We start from the raw sequence: 24,087 nt of genomic DNA, 5'->3' as shown, positions 1-24,087 counted from the left end.
AGCCTGCATTAACAGGAGGAAAACCTTTATTGTTTACAGTCATAACTATACGGGCTACAAGCAGGCGTCAAATGCATAACTCGGGTCTTGCTTACGATCAGTGAAACCATTCATATGAGCGTTGCCATAGAAGAGTTAAATTAAAAAAAACACTTAGAAAAGCATATCTATTTCAAAAAACAATTCTGTTTTTCCCCGGAACTCTACATTTATAAACTAAAGCCCATAAATATTTTTTCCTGAAATTCCAACACTTTCCCTTGCTTGCCAAGGCACATAGGCCTACATGTAAGACCTTACCCTATCCAAAACCGTTAACAAATGATCCACATTAAACTTTTGTCTGGATTCTCAGTTTCTGGATTATTGCTTGTTAGTTGAACAATTTGAATTACGTTTATAATTTGAATATATACAGTGTAGGGCCTTTACACTAAACGGCGGGGGGGGGGGGGGGGGAGGGGGGGATAATACATATATATATATATATATATAGGCCCTACTAGTAGGCCTAGCTATTGTCTATATAAAAATCTCAGCTTTGTGATTTTTGTCTTCCAATGTATTTTTGTTTTACACTATAAGCGTAAAACCTCAACCTTTGAGTTGCCTGTCTAAACTGGTAAATTATTAATCATTACCAGTCCCGCAAGTAACGGTATTTTACACCCAATATGTGTACACTACTTGTTTTTCTTGGCATAGTCTCTGATATCAAAAAACAATACATTTTCGTGTTTTGTATCTGCAGATAATATTATATAAACGTGTTTTAAATAGTCTGTGCCTCTGTGGGTAGTTTGTAGAAAGGTCTGCATTGTTTACATTGCCTAACTATTACACATGCGCAGATATTGACATAAAATGTTTCCGGTTTTAGAGATTCCCGATCACTTATCGTTTTTCAACATTACACACTCATTACACCGACATAGTCTATGACTTAAACTCAAAATAACGAAAAATACGCATTTTTAATTCATAAACATAACAGAAAAATTGACATGTTTTTAAAAAGCACAGACTGTCAATTTTTAGCATTACTCTCCCAAAAACAGCCTCGTTTGAAAACCTGGCTCTTACCCTTTATTTGAATTGTGAGTGGATATTGACCTCTGCTTGGAGTGTGTTCCATAGAGACCAAACAAAGATGGCTGCTGGGATGGAGGACGTAAGTGTTGCTGTCAAATGATTATTACCATTATATACAATCCTTGTGTTAACCGCAGTTTAAATTGATTCATTTCTTACATGCGTGGAGTAATAATTTAAACCTAACATTTATCAAGTGTTTTATGTTTATAATGATTGGAAACCATGAATTTTAATGAATGGTCGTGTTAAAAACTTTCGGTAGTGTATTATTATAAACAACACAATTGCAATAAACAATTTAGGGACGCGAAATATAACAGTATGATACCAAATTGAAATCAAATTTGCATATTGCATTGAATTCTACAATGTTTTGTTTAATTTATTGTTATATAATATATATCCAAATCGTGTGTTGTTTCATTCTAAAATGCATACTGGGCACATTTCCACATTTTTGTATTGTAGATGGATCTTTTTACCCAGGAGCTAATGAAAGGTATTATGGACAAAGCAACAGATCACCATGATGAAGCAGCAAAGATAAAAACAGCAGTGAATGTCACAGAAAGTCGTAGTCAAACATCAATTACACTTGCTGAACAACTAGAAGAGAGGCTGAAAAAATTGGACACAGATCCTTTTGATGAAGACGAGGTATGTATACTTAATGTACAGTTATGTTTTATATTACCAATTTTTCTTCACAGTTAATAATAATGGTATGAGTTATTGTGTTAATTTTTTAGTATATTTAATCAAATATTTGAGGTGCTTTGCAGCACATACTAAGTACTGTATATGTGGCCTGGTAGCTTATGTTTTTCATAAAGAATTTGAGCGTTGATATGTTGAGAATAGTTCTTAAACATATCATCATATAGTGATGCAGTTTTAGTTGACATGACAGATTACATAAGAACATTTTATCTATCAATCTACATTTATTGGTATATCTCATGACTAATTTTATTTCAGGCTGAACTACGTTTTCTGCACTCTAAGCCAACATGTTTTGTGTTGATTGGAAAACCAGGGGCAGGGAAAACAGCATTAGGGAGAAGATTGGCAGCAGAATGGAAGTGTGAATTTGTACATGGTAAGTTTTTATCTTTTCCATTTGCACAAATTAAAAATTTTTATATATAGATGTTCATACATAGATTTTCTCATGCTTATTGTCATGAAACAATATGTTTTTAAAAATGTTTGATGAAAAGCTTATAGTTTTGGTAGTTCTTTTTACATATTAAAGTTATTCTTCTTTTATTCCATGCAGCTACAGACATCATAATGCAAGCCATAGAAATGCAAACTGAAAGAGGAAATATAGTGTCTGAAATTTTACTGAGAGGAGAAGCAATACCAGAGGAGATTGTTGCCAAAATGATTGAAGAAAAAATCAATTCCATGGAAGTGGCACACCATGGTTTGTTATTAATTATTGATTAAAATTCCTTTGTGCAGAACAGAAATGCCCCATTGTGAGCCCTCCCTTCTTAAAAGGATTTATCAGATACATGTACACATGTTTATTTCTCTTTCAAATTATTTTCACATGCTTACAGGAGGTTACTTAGTAGTATATTGAAATGTTCTTACCATGTGCAAATTTCAGATAGCACAGCTTTTGCTATGAATTTGAAACTAAACTCAAACAAAAATATTTTATGTGGGCTTTTGCACATTTTATAAGTTAAGATTTCTTTAATACAGATCAAAATAAATATTAATAAATTTTACGAAGTCTCTTACCTATTTTTTGAAACTGAATTCTTCTCTACCTTTATTACTCATGTTTCATGTATAATATGATCATGCTCAACACGTTTTCCTTTAAATTTCAGGGTATATTTTAGATGGGTTTCCATCCCTTTCGGAAGAATACATGAGTTTAAAGGATCAACTTGAATTGGTCAGAAACTGGAAAATGAAACCAGACTTTATTATCAACCTAAAAATGCCTGACAAAGATTTAGAGCGGAGACGTTTGGGTCAGCGTGTAGATCCTGTCACAGGGGAAATCTACACGCAGGAAATGTATGCCCCTGACAAACCAAAAGAGGTACAGTTCATTGATAAGGCTTCACTCTTTAAAAATAAGAAGGAACTGTATATTTAAGTCCCATGAAAAATTCTGTGAAATAGAAGATGGTCATGGGTATTTTATTATTATTATATGAATATACATATTTTTGGTGACAACTTAGTCTGTGTTTATTTATTCAAATTGCTGTCTCTTTTGCAAGATCATTTTGATTGTGCCATTTTAAATATTTGCTGAAAAGAGAAAATATGTGAATTAAATGAGCCAATTAATAATTGATGCCCACTGGAATCAACCATGGTTAAGAATGTTTTTTAAGTTAAAATAACAATCATGTCAACTTACAAAACATTAAAATATTAATATTAAAATAATTGCAGGAAAAGAAAGAAGAAGGCGAGGAAGAAGAAGAGGAGGAGGCAGAAGAGGAAGAGGAAGAAACAGCAGAAGGGGTAAGTATATATGCTCTGTTATTTGAATCTAGATTAAAATGTGGTCCCTTACACATTATTTCTGAATAAGTATGAAACATGTATGAGTAATATTATTATTAGAGATAACTTACTAGTTAAGAAAAAATATTTCTATATCCTTTTGCCAATATTGATGTATTTGTTTTAATGTCTTATGCATGGTTTCACAGCTAAACCAAATTCTGGTAGACTTGTGTCCTGTTAAACATTTCTCAAATCATTTAAAAGCTTATGGAAGAATATTTGTATGTAAGTAAAAGAAGGCTGGAGCAGTTTGAACCAGAGTTCTGTGGTGGTCCACCCAGTGCATGTTTTTGAAATGGGGTTTTTGTTGGTTTGTTTTGGCAGCCTGTGTACTTTTGTACTTTTCCCCTTTTGCAATTGTAAACCAATATCATTTGTTGGATTTCACTGTTATAACTCATTGCTTGGTATGTCTTCTTTAGAGTACATTTCTCATCTGTTCAAATGTTGCATAAAATATTTGCATTCTTGCATGTTGTGCCTTTTCTTCTGATGTTGTTGCTTTCCCCCCTGAATTATTTAATGACATACCTGTATTTTGAATCAAATGTGTGAAATTATGCTTCCTCACACAGTTATGAGGCAACTCATTCATGTGACAGCTGCATATTATATTGGCCATATTAAATTTTCATAATTATAAAACTTGTCATGAGTCTGGTTAGAAATGGGCTTAATATAAATCAGTTGTTGACCCAGGGAGCACAGTGAACCACATGCTTCCTCCATTTCCCTCAGCTTCAGAGCTACTCACTTCACCTACTCTGAAAACAGGATAATGAGTCAAACAAGACACAGCTGAGCAATATACCATCCCTGTGGCCTATATATTAGAAAAAAGAACGCATGTTCTTTTACCATTTACCAAGCAGTATCAATGTGCCCCCCTCCTTAGCAAAATCTTGGATATTCTGGTGCTTATTTGTATGTGCAATTCTACCATAGAAATGCACCAACTTTTTTTAAGGCTTGGATACTTATTGCTATGACATACTGATGTGGAATATAACTAACTGAATAAACTTTTGCCAGGGTGAGGAACATGCAGAGGAGCTGCCACCAGAGTTGATAGAGAGACTTATCAAGAGACCTGAAGACATGTCTCCTGCCGTGCAGGAAAATATAAAGAAATATAAGAGTAACATGCTCAGGATATTAGAGGTAAGTAGCTATTTATGTGTAAAGAGTATCTTCAGGCTCCTGCCTTGTGTCTTTCAAGGAACAGACACTTTTACATTTGTTTGTTAAAACATTAGTTAGATTATTTGTTGTCATATGTCATAAGTTCTAGAATATTAACATATGGTTTCACTTACAACTTTATAACTTAAAGGTTTTGTGCAATTTCACTAACCCCAGTGCATTCCAAATTGACAGCATTGAATCAGTGTTGTTGTTTTATTTTTTTTCTTTGCACTTTTCTATCATACAGTATAATGATTAGTGTAATTGCAATTCAATTGAATTATTTCTTCCAGGATTACATGGCAGATCATGACCAACAAAATGTTATAGAACTAGACCCCAACCTCCCAGTCAATATGTTATTCAAACAGCTTATGATGAGGCTCCAGTGTTTCCCCATACGCCCTGCTGCTGTGCCTATACGCCTCCAAGACAACGAGGAGGAGGAACTACCTGAGGACATGGAAACTGATGAACTGTTGAGAACATTGGCACCAAAACAGATGGTAGCACCAAGGTTCCGCTGGCGCCGTTCTCGCTGGTTGAGAAATTGTCCTGTGGCCCTCCATGATGGAAACATTGCTGCAGGGAAACCAGAATATGCTGTATCGTAGGTTTCATGATTTTATTCATTATTTTTTAACTTCAGATTTTTTGTTAATACTACCAGATCTACTTGTAGATTTATTTTTAAATTGTTCAACAACTGATGAAGATATCAGATTAACATATAAAGTGAAGAGGCCTTAAAGCTGTAATATAATAAAACTTTCAGTCAACATGATAAGATATAAAGTGCAACAGACAGAAAAGTATAGCAAAATGTGCATTTATTTGTAGTCTAGATGATTAAGTTGCCAAATTATATGCAACAACTTTTTTTCTTTTCTGCAGATTTCTTGACAAGATGTACCTGATGTCATCTTCTGATGCTATGGGGAAATTCCTGAAGAACCCCCGACCCTACCTGCTACCACCTCAGCCCAGACCACCTTGTAAATTCAGTGTAACAGGTCCTCCACTGTCTGGAAAAACAACAATGTGTAACTTACTAGCACAGAAATATGGTGCAAAGGTAAAGCAAATACTAAACTGCTTGTTTTTTATTCATTTTTTTAAAAATTTGATGAGAGGAAATTTTTCCATGATAAAGGCTTCGTTCACATGCAATGTCTATTTTCTAAATTCTATTTTCTATTCGCGCTATATTATGATCACGGTCTGTGCCCTGAATATCCCGCGGCGTAATTACTGGCAGCGCGAGCCAGTTACTAATAGTAACTTATAGTAACTGGCTCGCGCTGCCAGTAATTACGCCGCGGGATATTAAGGGTACAGACTGTGATCATAAGACATACCGCGAATAGAAAATAGAATTTAGAAAATAGACATTGCATGTGAATGAAGCCAAAGTAGGGAAATAATTGTATTAATTAATTTTGACACAGTTGGGAGAACCCATTTCTTAGTTGAAATTTTATAACTGCAGTAAATTAACTATTGTGTTTGAAATAAACAAATATTTTTGAAAAGGTTTTTAATGCACTATGTGGTCCTACATCAGGTCTTGAACATAGATGAGCTGATACAGCCAAAAATAGACGAGGAAAAGAAAAAGATTTTAGACCAGGCCAAAGAAGAGGCCCTAGAGAATGCTATATCTGTAGTCAGGAAAAAGCTACAAGATGCACAGGAAGCCTCTACTATCACAACAACAGCAGAAGAATCCAAAGATGAAAAAGAAGAAACAGGTAATTGGAAGTTTGCTTTTGAATATAACATTCGAAAATAATCCTCAGCGGTATGTAATGCTGAAATGTTACTGTTTTCTATGATTATCAAACATTTATATGAGTGAATGAAAATTTTCTGATTTTTGAAAAAAAAAATTGTTCACCAGTTTGAAAATCAAGTTTTTGTGTCTAATTGATTAATTGTTGCTAGCATTTCTGACAAATTAATTTGTTACAGCTGAAACCAAAAAAAAGTGGCATTGATTATTTAGTCACCAGTGATTATGTGTGACAGTGAATATTGAGAAGATTAACTGCAAGTTTACATTCCAAGTTTCAAATAAATTTCAGCTTCAGACAAAGGGGAAGACACTGTTGCTGAGGGAGAAGGAGAGAAGGGAGAAGAAGAAAAGGGAGAAGAAGGAGAAAAAGCTGAGGGTGAAGAGAAAAAGGAAGAAGAAGAGGGAGAAAAGAAAGAGGAAGAAGAAAAGAAAGATGAAGAGGAAAAGAAAGATGGTAATTACAGTTACACAAATTTACTTGTTTTTTTTTTTTTATGTGTAATGTATTCTGTGAAGTAAATTTGCAGTAGAGTGGGTTTTTTCCATTAGTGTGTTGTTTATTTTGTATACATGTTGTATTTTTTCAATTCCACTTATGCCCAATTTTGTGAAATGTTATGAATTGAGTTTGTTGGGATGGTTTATTTTTGAGCGTGAATTTTTTAACCTTGCAGAAGGGGATATGGGTGATAAGGCTGATGACACAGGTAGACCGAGTGACAATAACTGGCACTTTGCAGTTTTGTTTTCTGCACTTTTTAAAATATATATGTTTGTTATTTGATTCTGTTCTACAGAAAAAAAAAGATTTGTGTTTTTTAAGACACAGAAGTGATAAAAAAATACAAAATAGTTTCCCTTGACTTATTTTTTTATACTGATATGGTAGATGTTACCTGGTGTGTTACTGTTTGAGTACGTGTACTATAGTAACAGCCAGTAAAGTCAAAGAGTGAGTGTATATGAGCGTTTCTTGAATGCCAGTAAATAGCACAGTGTTGAGTGTACTTTGCACAAACAACCTTCTAAAAGTCTTTCCCATTTTGTGAAATGTTTAAAGCAAAAAGTTACATGTGGTCTTATAAATTATCTGACAAAACAATAGCCAATACCTTTAAAATTAATTGAACCTTCTTGAATTCCAGCATAGCCAGCCTGCCTTGATTGCCTCAGCTATACATGTGTAAGCAATAAGAATGACACTCATTCTACTCTCACAATATTTCAGACACAAACACAGAGGGTGGATTAACAGAACAGTTGCCCACTGAGCCAACACCCTCGGTCACTTCAAAGTCCAGCAAGACCCCTCTCCCTCCAATAGAGGTTGACGCCACTCACCCAGAGGTGGTAGAAATGGTGGAAGCAGCATTGAAGGAAGCAGAGAGCCAACCTATTGTGCTGAACCCAGAGGTCTATGTGGAAGTTATAGATGAGGCAATAAGAGAGACTGAGAGGGAGATGTATAAGAATGACCGTGATGGACCACAGTGAGTGTTACTAGTAATAGATTGTTTTACAAAAATATCTATCAAATAATGTTAAAAACTGTGTTACACCATTTTTTGCTGATTTTTTAAATAATGCTTCAAAATGTTACATTTGCAGATGTGTAGTAAATCAAACAAGTCTAAGTATAATAGGCCTAATACTATGAAGACTATTGATGCAGTCTTGCTATAAATTCATAAGTTGAAAGAAAAAGACTAAATAGTATTTTTAATTTTAGGTATGGTGGGTGGATTTTAGATAACTTTCCACGCTCCCGTGACCAGTGGATGGCCATGATTGACAAGAATATTCTCCCAGATGATGTCATAGCCTTGAAGGACAGCAGTGATAATGGGGACTTCCTCATCCGCAGGTGGTACAAGATGAACAAAGCTCAAGTAGACATGCAAATTGCAGAGAGAAAGGCCAAAGAAAGTGCAGAAAAAGCAAGACAGGCAGAGGAACAAAGGTAAATTAAAACTAAATGTGCATAAAGGGCTAAATTAATTTTTAATCTGAGATATTTAAGTATACTACACGTATGTCACCCAGCAGTACAGATGTACTGTAATTTTTAATTTACATAAAGTATAAGAATTTTGGTTCCACAATATTGACATTACCAGCTTCATCTCTTACTGCTTTAGCACACAAATTTTGCTGTTGCTTATTCAGTTTATTATTCAAACTTATTATATACCTCAATATGCCCTATAGAAAAGCAGTTGAACAAATGCCAGAGTCTCAAAAAAGGAAGTATAATAAGAGGTAACAACTGCATGCATACTTGAGGATTGCTTTCTTTTGAAGAAATAAAAAATTCAACTGAAATTTTTCATTGTGGATTGGGTTTATAAATTTACTTATTTGACTGAAATTAATTGATTTACTGGTTATTGCATGGTATTTGTTTGGATTTATTTAGTGTGAAATGGACCTTTGGTTTATGTTTATCCTTATGCGTTTTTGACTTTGTATAAAAAGCAACCAGATGTCACCAAAGACCTACCAGAATTGCTTGGTTTGCCTTATAGAATGAGATAATTCAAACATGTTCATCAAGATTTTATCATCAGTAATTATAACTGATGTATTAACATAAAAATAAATCAGTTGATATCAAAATAGGTTACTTAAACTTATATTCTTATTTAACTTCTTTGTTAACATTTTTTTGAAAGGTAAATGTTTGTTTTGGTCCTGTTGCTGCCTACTATGTGGTGTGTGTTTCTCCTGTCAAATTTCTCAGAATGACACTTAGAGACCTACTTAAAGTTCCTTGTCATATTTTTTCTCTTTTTTGTGAATTTTTATAGGCGTAAGCTTGAAGAAGAGAAGCGTTTAGCTGAGGAGGAAGAAAGGAAACGTAAAGAAGAAGAGCGTAGGAAAAAGATTGAGGCTGGAGAAGAAATCCCAGAAGGTATAAATATGTCACTTTGATATTTCTCAGAAAAACTGGATAAATATTTGATCATTCCTTTTTTTTCTATTGTGTCTGACATTACGTCCATACATATCTCTAATATCACTACTGCATTTAACAGAAAAATAGGATTCCATGTACTATAAAATTTAGTATTATAATTTGACAATAAAAGGTTAAAATGTCCATTTTTTAAATTTTCTTTACTGATTTGAATATAGAGTCGGAAACAGTTAATGAAACAGACACTGGTGAAATAGCTGGTGAACCAGCTGAGACAGGTGAATCAGACAGACAGTCTGTTCAAGGTACCTCCTAGTATAGAGGCTAGAGGTCTTCCTATAGAATTAGATATCTGTTGTAGACCAGTCCTATAGGGCTAACATGTCTTTAGTATATAGTTTCTTAATACTGTATATTGTTTAGACTTTTGATAAAATATATAGATCATATAACATAAGTAATAATTAACAAATTATTCTCTTATGGAGTTTGCGTTTTCCTTTAGCTGTAAACCATGCTAACTAGTCAGAAGAAACACCTTGTTATATAAGATTATGCATTATGTAGATTTTGCCTGTAATAAGGCTCAATCCCAATGAAACCATCATTCTACGTAGATCGATCCAACTCTGTGGGGACTCTTGCTGAATGCAATCATTAACAGATAAACACACCTCCTCTTGTTTCCAACTTACTTGTATAACATCAGCTTTTTTGTATTCTGCTTAACTCCAGGAGGTGCGTTAATCTGATTACATTCAGTGAGAGTCTCCATGAAGTTGGATCGATCTGCAAAGAATGATAGTTTCATTGGGAATGGGCCCGTAGAAGCATACTAATAATACTAGTCCAGAGGCAGTTCACTTATATGTATTATCTGACTTTTCAATGATGCTGCAAACAACAGCATACTTACATATTGTGTGGAATATAAATAGATGTTGCAAATTATGCTACTGCTGTAAAAACCCTTCTCTGCTTCTGTGACCTACTAGTTTATTGTAGCCTTACCCACTGCACTTCAATTTAACTGTCTTATGCATCCATGGCCTGATTTTAGGAGACTAACCTTTTGTTTAGAAGTAGATTATGTCTCATATGCACAAATGTATGCCTTTGCATATTTTAATAACTTTTAGAGATTTTCTTGTAATGCTCATTTAATGAATTTAGTCATATGCATGTACTTAGAACAAAACTGGCAAATATTGTAGTCTGCCTAGAAATATTAGGTATGTGTAATTGTTAATGCTTTGGGCTCATGAAATTACAGCTAAGTGCCAGGAAATGTTAATTTGACCAAAAAAAAAAATATAATAATAATTGGTTGTCATAATTTATCTTGGTTTGTAAAAAAATTGTGTTTGGACAGTAAAAAAAGGCTTGAGTGAGCCCAAGATTATTAACATACTTAGATGTAGTTGCAGTATTTTTGTGTGTACAGTAAAATATTCATTGCTCTTGCAAATAAGAATCATGTGATTGTAAGGCAATACACCTAAATGTCACACCTAGCTAACAGCATATTAAACACCTGTCAGTTTTCCTTCCCCTGCAATGTTCGCTTAGTCCTGTAAAAATATGCATCAAAATCTGCACACTGAAGGCATTTTGATCCCACGTTTTTCCTTTACTAGTAGTTGTAATATTTGTTTGTTCTTTAATGTTCTGTTCATAATTCAGTTTATAATATTCTTTTTTTTTTCTTTTGTGAATGCATTTATTTTATTTATCTTTTTTTTTTTCAAGATCCAAATAGATTTTATTTTAGTAATTTATTTTTCGGTACTTTTTTTATTTTTTATTTCTTAGATGCTATTTCAGCTTTTTTAAAATATTCATTTAAGCATTTTGTTATTTTGTGTTTGTTTGATTAACAGAGGGAGAAAAAGTACCTGAAAGTGAAGGTCAGACTGAAAAGATTGAAGCTGGCGAAGGTCTGGAAAAAATTGAAGAAAGTCAGGAAAAAATTGAAGAGCCAGAAGAGAAGGAAGCTGAGAAGGAGGAGGCAGTAACTGAAAAAGCAGAAACTGTCCCTCCCACCCCCACTATTGATCAGTCTGCAGAAGGTACAGGCACCACCCCTGCCACCCTGCACTGTTATAGTTCCTTAGTGGCAGATCCAGGTTGTGTCACAGTGGGCACTGGTCCCTTCTTAAGCTTTGGAGATACCCCCCTCCCCCACTTCCTGTTAAGCAAAATCCTGGATCTGCCAGTGTCCATGAAACCACTAGTTATGGAATAGAACCTTAGTAAAGTTAGCAAGACTTCATTGCCATTTCACCAAGTGGAATGCCATAATTTCAAGCAGATATTACATGAATGCCATAATTTCAAGCACATTTTATATGAAAGATGGAAAAATGAATATTTAATATGTAATTATCATATCTATTAGGTTCTTTTTTCTTCCATTTGTAATATTTTTTCTTGTTGTGCACAACTGATAAGGGCTTTTAGATCTCCTTTTATTTGTGGGTTTATCAGTTGTATTAGTAGGATGTTTTTATATCATAGTTTAGAAACAAGTTATTGTGGATAGCTAGCATAACTGTTCAACAAATTAATATATTTATGTTTTTCTCTGTAATATATATATGATAATAATATATATATAACATTCTTGCCAATGGGCTTGCCTCATGACATCCTTGAAATGTTTCAGCAGAAGAAGAGGTCAAGGATTATTCAATCATTAATCTAGTGAGTATTGATAAAATGAAATCCACAGCACAATAATGATGTGATTTGTCTTACTGGCTGTAGCTGGCAATTTAACTCCCTTAGTTGACCCAACCTGTAAACTACCATAGAACATAGATCAAATTTTGATTCATAGTGGACCTTTATAGCCAAGGGGCAGTTCTCTTTTGAGCAAATTTAATCCCCTTTCCCTGCCTACTGTCCTGTCTTATGTGAAAATACAACTTTTAAAACCTGGCTTTATGTTGATTCTCTAGGACCCCATGCCACCAGATGGTCCTGAGGTTGATGCTCAAAGAGAGAAACGTAAGGATTTTGACCGTGAGTGGCCTGCCATGTCTGGTATCATCACAGGCAGTACAGCTGTGGAACCAGTTATGGTAGAGATTGAGGTCCGTAAGGAGGAAGAAATCTTTGAAGAAGTATTGAAAAATTTAGAACGTAAGTATTTTACATTCTTACTTTTAGTATATAATTAGAAAGCTGATATTTTAAAGATAAAACTGCCAAAATGTCAAAAAGGGCAACATATAGTTATTACAAAAAGGCTGAAACACGTTTTAAAAAGGTTAAAGGGAAAAGCAATAATTTTTACAAGTCTTAAACCTGAACTATTTAACAATAGGTAATTTTTAATATATGTAAAAGGGTAGGCAGATTTCGCAAAGAAAAAAATGCCATAAAAAGTAACAAAACTATAGGTAATTTTTGTGTTTTTCTATTCAGATCGGTTCAAATACCAGGGCTGGGAATACACTGGAATGGACATAGATGAGGAGGAAGAGGACCTTGAGAATGATACAGGAGATGGTGAGGTGGAGGAAGAGGAGGAAGAGGGAGAGGTGAGTGTCATCTGCTTTGCTGATAACAATTGTCATGTGTCAAAAACTGTTCTCATAACTTATTTTTCCTGGTATATTCAGGAATTTAGAATATGTGATTAAAACATGCATGTGATTAAAACTGCATGTTACAATAAGACCTCATTTTTTGTTGTTTTGTACAATTAATTTAGTGCTTTGAATCTATTTATAACCAGAAAAAAATGATGCAGAGACTTTTAATGTTGAAACAACATTTCAGGGATGACTAACTTTTTTGAGCTTTCTTATTTATTCTGCATGTTGAAAGTTAGAATTTCCATTTAGCACATAATTGAAAAGTTCATCAATTTAAATAAAAGTTTGTGTAGTGCAACATGACTTCCATTTTTATCACGTTTGTGCTTTCAATCAGTCATCCATAATTGGCAGAGAATCTACTAGGACTGACAAAGAGCCAAACCCATTATTAAAGACAGAGGTATCATATTGTCTGTCCTGGCACATTTCCTTCTGACAGAAACATGATCACCACAGTTTATTTACCAAAAAGCACCAAAATGACAGCATCTTTTGTTTATTTATTTACTCAAATTTTTTGTTACTCAAGCCTGAAAAAGTTTACAGTCTGATGAGTTTTACTCGAAGCACTGACTTCATCACTATATTATTTATGAGAACTATTTTCAGATATACTGTCAAGTTTCCCTCTCATCTCTGATCCCTTTCTTGGTGCAGGTTGCACCTCACATGTTCATTTGATGCTAAAATCCTCCAAACTTGCACAAAACTTAATTTCCATCACTGATCCGTATTCACAACAATTCTGGTGAATTTATACTGAGCAAACTTCCACTATTCACTGGAATGTCTTTCAATTTCTTATAAAATGTACATTGTCCACAGATCAAAATTACCCTTTCCATTTGGTTTTGTAAGATTACCTTGTTCATTAATCAGTGCTATTTTTTTATGAAAAGCACTACTACCTTTTTTTTTTTTTTTTTGGGGGGGGGGGGGTAAGTATGCTTTGTTGTGCAAATTGGTAACTAATTTTAAATTGATAATGGTTTGTTACAAGCCTTGCCAATTAATAAAAAACTGTCTAGCATTGTAAAAGTCACTCACTTTTTCCTTACAAAACTATATAGGTCAGTTAAGTTACTTTACATTACATAGCGTTACTAGTATATGTTTTAAATGATATTATAAATGTTTAATTTGTTTTTTTAAAAAAGGAAGAAGATCCCAACCGCAACAAGAAGAAGCCCCTGGGAGACACCAACCACTTCTGTCCTGTCAGTTTGAAGGAGAAGTTTGTGCTGTGGCCAGGTAACCCAGAGTGTGCAGCCAAGTACAGGGAGAAGGTCTACTACCTGGCCAATGATGAGGCCAGAGTCAAGTTTTTGGAGAGTCCCGAGGAATATTTACCCCACCAGAAGCCACTCAATGTAAGTTATCAAAAGTTCTGCTAAAAGTTTTGTTAAACATTTCACTGGGTTTCTTCTTAGGGTCCTCTTACTGTACATATACAATAGATTATAATGTAAATATAATAACCAATAGAATTAGATTAGGATAATATGTAAAATCAATGTAAACATCATGTTGCTGTGATACTATATGCACACTTATTTTGTACATTATAAATGAAATTACTCTTGCATGCAAAATGTAAACATTACAACAGTTTTAACTTAGAATTAAATATTCCATTCAACAGCATTCCCCTTCCCCACCCCCAGCACTGATATCTTTATCCTCCATATTTTTTCATATTATATTTTCATATTAATACCCCACCTTCAAAAAAATAAATAAATAAATAAATAAAAAATAAACACAGTCAGTTACACTTTATTTTACTTAATACATATCTTATAAACATTATTTTCTAGTCCCCACCCATCCGTCTCTTAATACTGGGACCAAAAGGTGCTGGTAAAAGTCTACATGGGCGCCACCTAGCAAAGAAAATGGGTCTGTTCCACATAGACTTCAAGGAAAGGCTGCAAGAACTGATCATTGCCAAAACAAAGAGAAAGATTGGGCCAGACTATGAGGATGATAAAGAAGAAGAAGAGGAGGAGGAAGAAGAGTAAGTAAAAGAGAACAGGACTAGGTTTCTAAATGTACAATGTTTTTACTTGACTTTAAGTTTAAGTCATATGCCTAACTTATTTATAATTGTTAGAGATTCATGAAAAATTCAATTTTGAATATTCATGCATGTAGTCAGTCACTTTTATATCATATTTTCCACAGATTTTTTCAATGCATGCAACACAAAATAACATGATATACTTGAAATACACTAGCTTTCATACCTGGATGCAGCATAAAAAGTGTGCAAGTTTATTGAATTCTGTCCTTGGATTCATTCTCGTGTGAGCAAATATTGAATTGATTGGTTGATGTGTGTTTCTAGGGAGGAAGAGACAGAGGGCGCTGGTATCACTGCTCCAGATGGAACTGCTGTACCTGTAGAGGAGAAGAAGGAGGAGGAAGCAGGAGAGGAGGCAAAGGTGAGAGAGTTTGTAGTCCTTAATATCTTTATTCCACTCCCGAAAATATTTCTTAAACTTTGTTATTTGGGATAACTAAATACAGTTCATCCTAAGTCAATATTCTAAAGTATGTTGATATAAAGATAGGTATTTATATATATAATTATGTTGAATTTTGGGGTCTTTCACAGAAGTTGAACTTTCAGGTAGCACTGTCAGAATGCCACTAACATTGATAGATTGTGAATCCTATGTAAGAATTCAATAATGTGTGTCATCTAACTTAATGTGTAATATGAAAAGAGCTCTGGCACATACACTACATAGACTAATCTTGCATGCTGTGACTTTTTACCTGATTACTGACACAGGACACCTCAGTTACTGATGAGGTAACAACAGGGTCCAGTGGAGGGGATGAACCACCTGTAGAAAGCTCCACAGATGTGGAGGAATCCTCTCCTGAGGCAGAGGAAGAAACTGAGGTGCCTCACAAGCGTAGAATTCGCTTTCAGCAGCCGTCTGCAAAAACTTTGTTCAAAATAGAGCAGGCAGAAAAAAAGAAGAAGAAAAAGGTCACTGATTTCTTTGGAATGAGACTTTTATTTCAGATTATTTATTTTCTGCATTATATTGAAATTCATTGCAGTGAGGATTTTATTTTTGTCTGTCCTTGACTTTTGCATGGAATGATAAGACCTTACTTTCTGAGCTGTGAGCCTCTTGATTTGTCATTGCTTTGAGTCTAATGAAAAGACTTACAGTTTGTTTGATTTACTCTAGGACCCAGTATATTGGATCCATGGTATTCAGTTCAAGAGATGGCAGCTGTTGTTATTTATGTTTTTCACTATACTTACATGGAATTTTGTGACGGAAGTGACACCAATATTTTAAAATCACATTTCTTTAGTATGCAGTGTATGCTTGGTTTGACAGAGATTGCCTTTCTTCCAATGGAAACAATACATAACAAGTTTTTTTTTCTGAAGCTGTAACTTTTTATTGCCTTCCCATGTTCTGTGTATAATGTGTAGTAATCGAATCACTGTTGTTGCTATGTTGTGTGTATAAAATTTGTTGCATCATGATGAATGATAAGAGTGTTTTGATTGATTTTGCATGATCTTTTGTTTGATATCCACAATGAAACTCTATATGGTTCTCATTTTATCACACAGGAAGAAGAACAGGAGGTAGAATTCACAGAGGATGAGGAGGCAATCAAAGCCTATTTGGAGAGTGAGGAAAGTCTGCCCTCTGATGTCCTGGAGAAGATTGTACCTGACTGGTGGAATAAAGAGCCATTCAAGTAGGTTATAAACTTAAACAGACATCTTTACTTCAAACATGTTCAGAATCATTGGGGTACAGCATGAACCTGTGGAGCCTGTAATTGTTCTTGTGTATAGTTTCTGACATCCTTGTATGATATTTTGATATTTGAATAATTTTTAATAAAAAAATGCAAAAAAAATGCCCTTATGTTAGCATAGAATATTGTCAAATTAACAGGATTTGAACAAACATGAGAACTGTATAACAATGAACATATTGCTGCAATTACTGCCTTATTCTAGAGAATCAGAAATCATATCCCAAAGACATCTGCCCTCGTACATGTATTCATGTCAATAATACCCATATATTGTATGTTTACAGGAACACAGGTTTTATAATGGAGGGCTTCCCAAGGACAGAGGATGAGGCTCGCTGGCTAGCAGAAATGGGTCTGTTCCCTGATGCAGCAGTCATTCTCCTGGTTGAAGATGGGGATGTTTTTGCCAGACTGCTCCCTCCAAAGCTAGACAAATGGAGAATCAAAAGAGATAAGAGAATAGCAAAGAAGCTGAAGAAGAAAGAGAAAGCCAAAAAGAAAAGGGTGAGTTTATTACATCTGAATGATTTTTTTTCTGCATCTTTGTACTTTGATTCAGATTTACATGTATGTAACACTTCTTGTACATGTTTGTCCTTCACATGGAATTTAACAGTAAACTTGGAATGGCAGATATTATGAAAATTGAAGTCTCCATTACATTATATATTATGTCTCCTCATTTAATAAAATCTTTGGGTTTAATGTGCTAAATCTGTGTTTCAGTGTTTGTTGCTGTAGGATGTCTTTGGTTGATGTTTAATGTGTTGCTTTTTTTCTAGGAAGCTGAGATTGCAAAGAGGCGAGCAGAGCTAGTGAAGGAGCGTGAGGAGAAAAAGGCAGAGAGAAAGGTATTAATCAGTTTAATCCTGTGTATTAAAGAAAAGCTACTGGTATAATGCCTTTTTTAAACTAAGACCATGTGTTTTATTCCAAATATGTTAATGGAAATAAGACAGAGAGAAAGGTATTTATCAGTTTTATCTTGTGTTCTGAATAAGAGCTATAATGGTTCCTTGCTTTAAAACCATATATGTTATTTTCCAAAATATGTTAAGGGGGAAGGTTTATAAGGTTGCACTGTGGGTGAGTCACACTTTACTGAATATGTATGCACTAACAAACTCTTATTGTTATACTTACCAGGAAACTCTTAAAAGAATATTGAAGGTAGAAGAAAAAAAGTGCATTATTGAGAATTTTTCCTTTTTAGTTATTTATTTCAAAAATTGGTTAGCTGAAAAGTATTTTTTGTGTGTGTGTCAGTAATTGTTTTTGGAAGTATTTATACATTGTTATTAATCTATATTCTGTTTTTCATTTCTGACATTTTACTTCAGATAATGTGTGATGTGCAGTGAAGTGAGGCGAAATGAAGTGTAGTGATCAAAATGAATAAGGAATTTACCCAGTTGATATACAGTATAATTTATTGTGATTGCTTTATTTTTTTCTAGGCCCAGAAAGGTGGTGGTGATACAGATGAGTCTGAGGCTGAGGAGGAGGAAGAAGAAGAGGAGGATGAAGAGGAGGAGGACATTGATGCAATCTTGGCAGAAGAATTTGAGGTGAAGGCAGAGTTAAATCTCTTTTTGGCCATAAAAAGTACAAAGTACCCGTGTCATAACATGAGTGGGCTACCAACATGAGTGGGCTACACATTCACGTTACAGTCACTTGTTAAAGCTGAAACTGAATTTTTTTCAAGCTAACCCATAGCTGTCCAGATTCTGTGCTGGTTTGTCTCTGTTTTGATCTGTGGAGTAATCCACAACTTATGCAATATTAATACTTTCAGGAAGAGGAGGAGGAGGAGGAAGATGAGGAGGAGCTAGAGGAAGATGCCAGAGATAGAATTAAAAATGAGATGGCAGAAGTGTATGATAATGATGTCAACAGGCTGGAAGCTGCACAGGTAAAAAATTCATTTAATAAGATTTAAAGACCACTTAAAATTTTATAATATGTTATGAATAGCATTTAAAAGATTATTAAAGAGTGAAGATATCTTCTCTGTAAGTGCCTTTGATTTTATTTGTTATCATCAATAAGTCCAAGATGAAAAAAAATTCATTCATATGTCTTTATTAGTTTTTTCTTTATAGTCATTTGTTTGTTAATTTGAAAATGTTTCTCAATCATAAAGGCTGCATTGGAGGAAGCCATGATACCACGGTTGGAGATAGAAGGGGGACGTAAGCCACACATAGTGAGATACCTCCTATCCAAGAAGCTGAAGCCCTATGTGACCAGTAGGCATAGCATGTTTGAGCGGTGTTATTCCATCAATGAAAAGTTGGCCATCAAGATGCTAACAATGGGATACAAACACCCAAGTAGATTTGGACGCTGGGATCCAGTGCAGGTAAGAAGGGACTCTGTCCGCCCATGATTCTTTATTTGTAAAGTTCATTTATCATTGTTGTGACAAATAGATCTTAAATGTCTGCACAAAAACCTTTAAACAGTTAAAACATATAACCACCCCCTAGAATATTATTGTGCACTCAATATATACTCTATTGTTTCAGCTGAAGGATGGGGAGTGCATCCAGCCAATGCAGGGACCAGGTTACAACCTATATCCCTGTATCTACAGGCAGCACATCTATTTCTTTGCTGACACAGACAACAGGGATGCCTTCATGCAGGACCCCATGTCCTACTTGTCCCAGCCCTCACCCAAACCTGTGGTGCCCATCAGGATGGCCATCACTGGACCACCCAAGTCTGGGAAAACCACAGGTTAGTTGTGTTAATGTGACAAATAAAAATAAGAATAGAGATTAAAGAATTGGGAAGATGTGTGTGCGTGCATGCATGTGTATGTGTGAGAGAGAGAGAGAGAAAGAGAACATGGATGCCCAGGCCTGTATGTGTGTATGTTGAGAGGTGTCAGGATGACAGTCAGGTTTTAGGAGTGAAATTATTTGCTTGTACCTGACTTTCCAGTAGAAGAGGTAAAACTCTTCTTTTTAAAAAAATAATTATAATTCTAATATTCCAGTGGCTAAGAGGTTTGCCGAGATATATGGCTGTATGAGACTGTCCATTGGAGAGGCTATAAGAAATGTGCTTGACCATCAGCCCAAGAGTGAATTGTCACGCAGCATCAAGGCACATCTGACCAAAGGTTTAACTGTCCCAGATGAGCTGGCTGTCCAGGCACTGGACGTCACTCTGCTGGACGTCAGGTGTTCAACCAGAGGGTGAGTTTTGTAATGACTAAAACAAGAGAATAGCCAAATGGGGGGAGTTAGTAACATCTCTAACCTGTCATCTGTAAATTCTCACATGGAAAACTGATAATTTTAATATGTATTGTATTTCCCAATGTTGATGTTGAAATAAAGCATCTATGATTTGATTATAATCATTTTTCTTTTTCAGTGAAAATCATAAGGTGCATTGTATAACAGCATTTATTTTCTTTTTTTAAGAAGTGATGATATATATTCAATAGAAACTGAGGTTATTGATATATTGATCCTTCTCTTTTTGCAGTTATGTCTTGGATGGCTTCCCTATAACCAAGAAGCAGGTTGACCTAATGACAGAGAGGAATATTATCCCAGTGAGAGTGTTTGAACTGCAGATAGACAGCATGGAGGCTATGGTCAGGGGGACCAAGGACAGGATGTCACCACAAAGGTATATATCTCCTGTATACAAGATTCTATTAAAGAAATAAATGGCAAACACAATACCAGTAAATTGATTGATTAAGATCAGTTAAGGTCAGTTAAGGTTGCTTTCATACATGCTCGCCCCAAATGAAAATTTACTATTTTGAATAAATAAACTGATAAGCAATCGAAAAATTAATCCAAATGACTAAGATTATTAAACCATGCTGTGACCATACTTTTATGGTAAACTGTTAAATATAAACAAATTCGGAGGGTTGCCAAATATACAAGTTTTCTCTTTTTCCCTCATTTCTGTTCTTCTCATGTGTTTTACATTGTAACTGTTTTCTTTGTTAAATGTGTTGAATTTCAATTTCATTTACATCTAATATCCTTAATAAAGAAAGTAAAAAGCTAGTAGCTGGAACAACTTTCAGAAATCATATGTATCATTTTAAGTGTCTTGAAATGTGATACATGTATTTTACAATGTATTTTATTTCTTTTTCTTCTTCTTTTTAGGACCTTGCCCCTGCACGACAGTGCACAGATCTTAACAATGAAGCTGGGCAACTGGCAGAAAGAGTTCCCAGCAGTGCGGGAATGGTACCAGAAAGAACATAAGAACTGGCTGTGTGTGGAAGGGAACAGGTCCAAGTGGTGGGTGTGGAACAAAGCTCTGGACACTGCAAGGGACAGCATTAAAAAGATACAGACTTATTTGCAGAGGATAACAGATGGTGCGTTCTCAGTTTTATTCTTTATTGATTTTTTTTTATCATTGATATGTTGTAGTTGTCAGTTTTATTGTAATAGTTTTTTGGCCACCATTTGGATTTGAAGTTACATTTGGTTCTTTTCAGTCTCTCATTATTATGTTATTTCATACATATTTGTCATTTTATCTGTTCCAAAAATTAATAAATTAATAAATTGCGTCTCTTATACATATATCTCATAAACTCATAACATTTTGACTTTACATTTGTTTTCATTTGTTTGCAATTCACTCTATGATAAAGCATCTAATTTTATCCCCCAATAGGTAAAGCTGCAGTAATTGGAGACATGTGTATCACACCCAGTGAGTTCTTGGAGAGACTAGGTGACTTTGACCAGTACTGCCCAGTCCGGTTGGCTGATGATGGAGAACTGGTGGACTGTACTGATATGGACACTCTGGAGTTCTCTGCAGAATTCAGAGGTAAACTTTGAGGAACACATTATAATGAGATGGAAAGTGAAGAGGGAAAGTGGTGGACCAAGATACAAAAGCATTTTATTATTTATTTATTTTTAAATTTATATATGGCACTGTTGTATTTTGTTTTGCTCTGAATTTTAAGTATATTTTACGCCAAAAAAGTGTTCAGAGGAAACAATACTACTTTTGTGAATGAAATGCAATTTTTTTGTTTGTATTATAACTCCATGGTACTATTTCTTTTTGTCTTTATTTTACAGGACACTATTACAAGATGTGCGGCAAAGAAGAATTGGCCAAATTCTTGGCTGAGCCAGAGAGGTATGTGCCTCCCATGGCACCTCGTAAACTGCCTGCAAAGAACATGTTACCTAGGCGTAGAACAGCAGCAGACGTCAAAGCAGCCTTCCCAAAACAGGTGCAGATACAGGGGTACTGTCCTGTCACCTATTTGGATGGAAAGTGCAGGTAAATTTACGAAGATTACCATGTTCTTTTTTGTGATCATTTTAACATATAGATAGTATTTTAATCAGCCAAAACTGTAATTTGAGATTTTTTTTTTTTTTCATAAAAGTGATTGTGCAAAGGTACCAAAATAAATGATGTGCAGCATGCCCTAAGTCATCGCTCTTTATATGTGAGCATTTAATATCAACATATTAATTTGCATTTTAAAAATTTTCCCATAGATATGAAGCCCTTATCCAAGGAAACCCAGAGCTTGTGGTAGAATACAGAGAACAATTTTATTACTTTGAATCAGAAGAGAAACTGGATAAGTTTATGAGGTAAGTTATATATCTTATACTAAATATAGAAATACATGTAGATGTAATGTACTGGTTTCCTATTCACACAGTTTTTATGCATTATATAATGATATGGTACATGGTACATGACACATATGGGTTATACAGATGAAAGTCGAGCACTGTGAACACTTTTTTTACCTATACAATCTCTGTAAACCACACCTAAGATGTGTTATACAAACATCAAACACTTTCTACTTAACCCTTTCATTATTACAGGTTACCAGAGAAGTACTGGAACCTGACCCTCCCCCACAAGCTTCCACCCCCCAGGACTGCCATGCCTACCCAGGGGCTCCCCATGCTGGGTTACCTGGAGCAGAGTGTGGCCACTGCTATTACCAAGGCTCTCACAGCAGTGGGTTGTTTTAAACCCAAATATCCTTTCCTCAGCCCCACAAGATCAGCACTCATCTATACAGCATATCATCTGAAAGGTAGGCTAATTAAAAATGCCAGCACGTGATATTAAGGTTCATTGTAATGGAATTCGGATAAGGTGCACCACATCAGAGTAGATATACATTAAGTGATGATGATAATTGATGATGATGATTGAAAGGATATGATATTTTAATAAAATCAAAATATATTTGTCAGCATTTAACCTTAGTTCCTCTTAGAATTCATAAATGAAACAAGTTCCTGTTTTCCATAAATACATTTCCATTATAGACTTTTTTAATGCAAATCCGTCTAAAAGTAACAAAAGAAAAATGACTTTACATATTATCTTTTGTTTTATCACAGCATACAACCCAAAAAGCTCAGAATATGTGAGGAAAAAGTACAAGCAGAAACTGATGAAGTTTGAAGAGACTTGTGAAATGATCAAGTACCTAGGAGACACTATGACAGTCAAGTACAAAGAGCCAGAAGCCAGACCCCTGGGCTTTGATCACAGACTTGAACAGTTCTTAGCACTCAAAGGAATTGAGCCTACACCTACCTGGCTTGCCTAAGTACATGTATGTCAGCTAAGGATGAAGGCTACCTTATTACTTGAGGCTTGTTTGCAAATTTTTTTCTTTTTGATTATTGGGACAGTATGTGTATAAAAAAGATAACCTTAAAAAATGGGCTCTCTTGTGAAAGAAGAACTTGCTATGGATTCGGTTTCGTTTACAGCAATACATATGTTTGGTTCTTACAACAGGCTGTTTACAATGGAAACAATATCAAATAATGCTTTTGTCAGTCTGATATGTGTCAGTTTGTTGACATTGTATCAAAACAAATTTTAACCTCAAATAATGTATATTCCAACCCAAAAGTTCCTTTCCATATCAAGCAATTGAACTGTGATGAAAAATGCATTTTAATACAGGGCCTATTTATGAAATTGTATTTTATTTTGTAAATACGTAAAACTAGCATTCCGTCCTTTTCAATCCGTTCCTTCTTTTTTGATGATATTTGTTACAAAGAAAATAGTGTACATTGTGTGTATATATATTTTGTAAAAATAAAGATTTCAAAACACTTATAAAATGT

General features: G+C 34.6%; 1 protein-coding gene across 8 annotated transcripts; it reads left to right on the top strand.

The window, feature by feature from the left end:
- Positions 1–1,097: 1,097 nt before the first annotated feature.
- LOC106165929 (adenylate kinase 9) lies at positions 1,098–24,084 on the top strand. 8 transcript variants are annotated; one of them, XM_086999791.1, is made up of 38 exons: positions 1,098–1,171; positions 1,564–1,752; positions 2,074–2,194; positions 2,375–2,524; positions 2,943–3,160; positions 3,523–3,594; positions 4,672–4,800; positions 5,118–5,434; positions 5,719–5,899; positions 6,389–6,575; positions 6,909–7,073; positions 7,294–7,326; positions 7,848–8,109; positions 8,349–8,579; positions 9,427–9,530; positions 9,755–9,814; positions 11,417–11,605; positions 12,202–12,239; positions 12,497–12,680; positions 12,966–13,081; positions 14,299–14,511; positions 14,959–15,158; positions 15,489–15,585; positions 16,749–16,879; positions 17,230–17,449; positions 17,728–17,796; positions 18,403–18,513; positions 18,744–18,860; positions 19,092–19,310; positions 19,477–19,690; positions 19,953–20,154; positions 20,450–20,596; positions 21,097–21,314; positions 21,620–21,778; positions 22,039–22,246; positions 22,471–22,569; positions 22,813–23,030; positions 23,344–24,084. In XM_086999791.1, the coding sequence occupies exons 1-38, from the start codon at positions 1,151–1,153 to the stop codon at positions 23,553–23,555; spliced, it is 6,021 nt and encodes a 2,006-aa protein (XP_086855917.1). In that variant the 5' UTR covers positions 1,098–1,150; the 3' UTR covers positions 23,556–24,084. The 8 variants fall into 8 exon arrangements, with proteins under 8 accessions (XP_086855917.1, XP_086855915.1, XP_086855914.1 ...); XM_086999789.1 differs by having other exon boundaries at positions 9,755–9,841; positions 12,205–12,239; XM_086999788.1 differs by having other exon boundaries at positions 9,755–9,841.
- The last annotated feature ends 3 nt before the right edge of the window (positions 24,085–24,087 follow it).

Source organism: Lingula anatina, chromosome 1 (assembly GCF_051362555.1).
Source record: "Lingula anatina isolate TDL-2025a chromosome 1, LinAna3.0, whole genome shotgun sequence".
Classification (NCBI taxonomy): domain Eukaryota; kingdom Metazoa; phylum Brachiopoda; class Lingulata; order Lingulida; family Lingulidae; genus Lingula; species Lingula anatina.
Note: the sequence above shows the minus strand (reverse complement) of the source record. Positions and strands in the feature narration are given on the sequence as shown.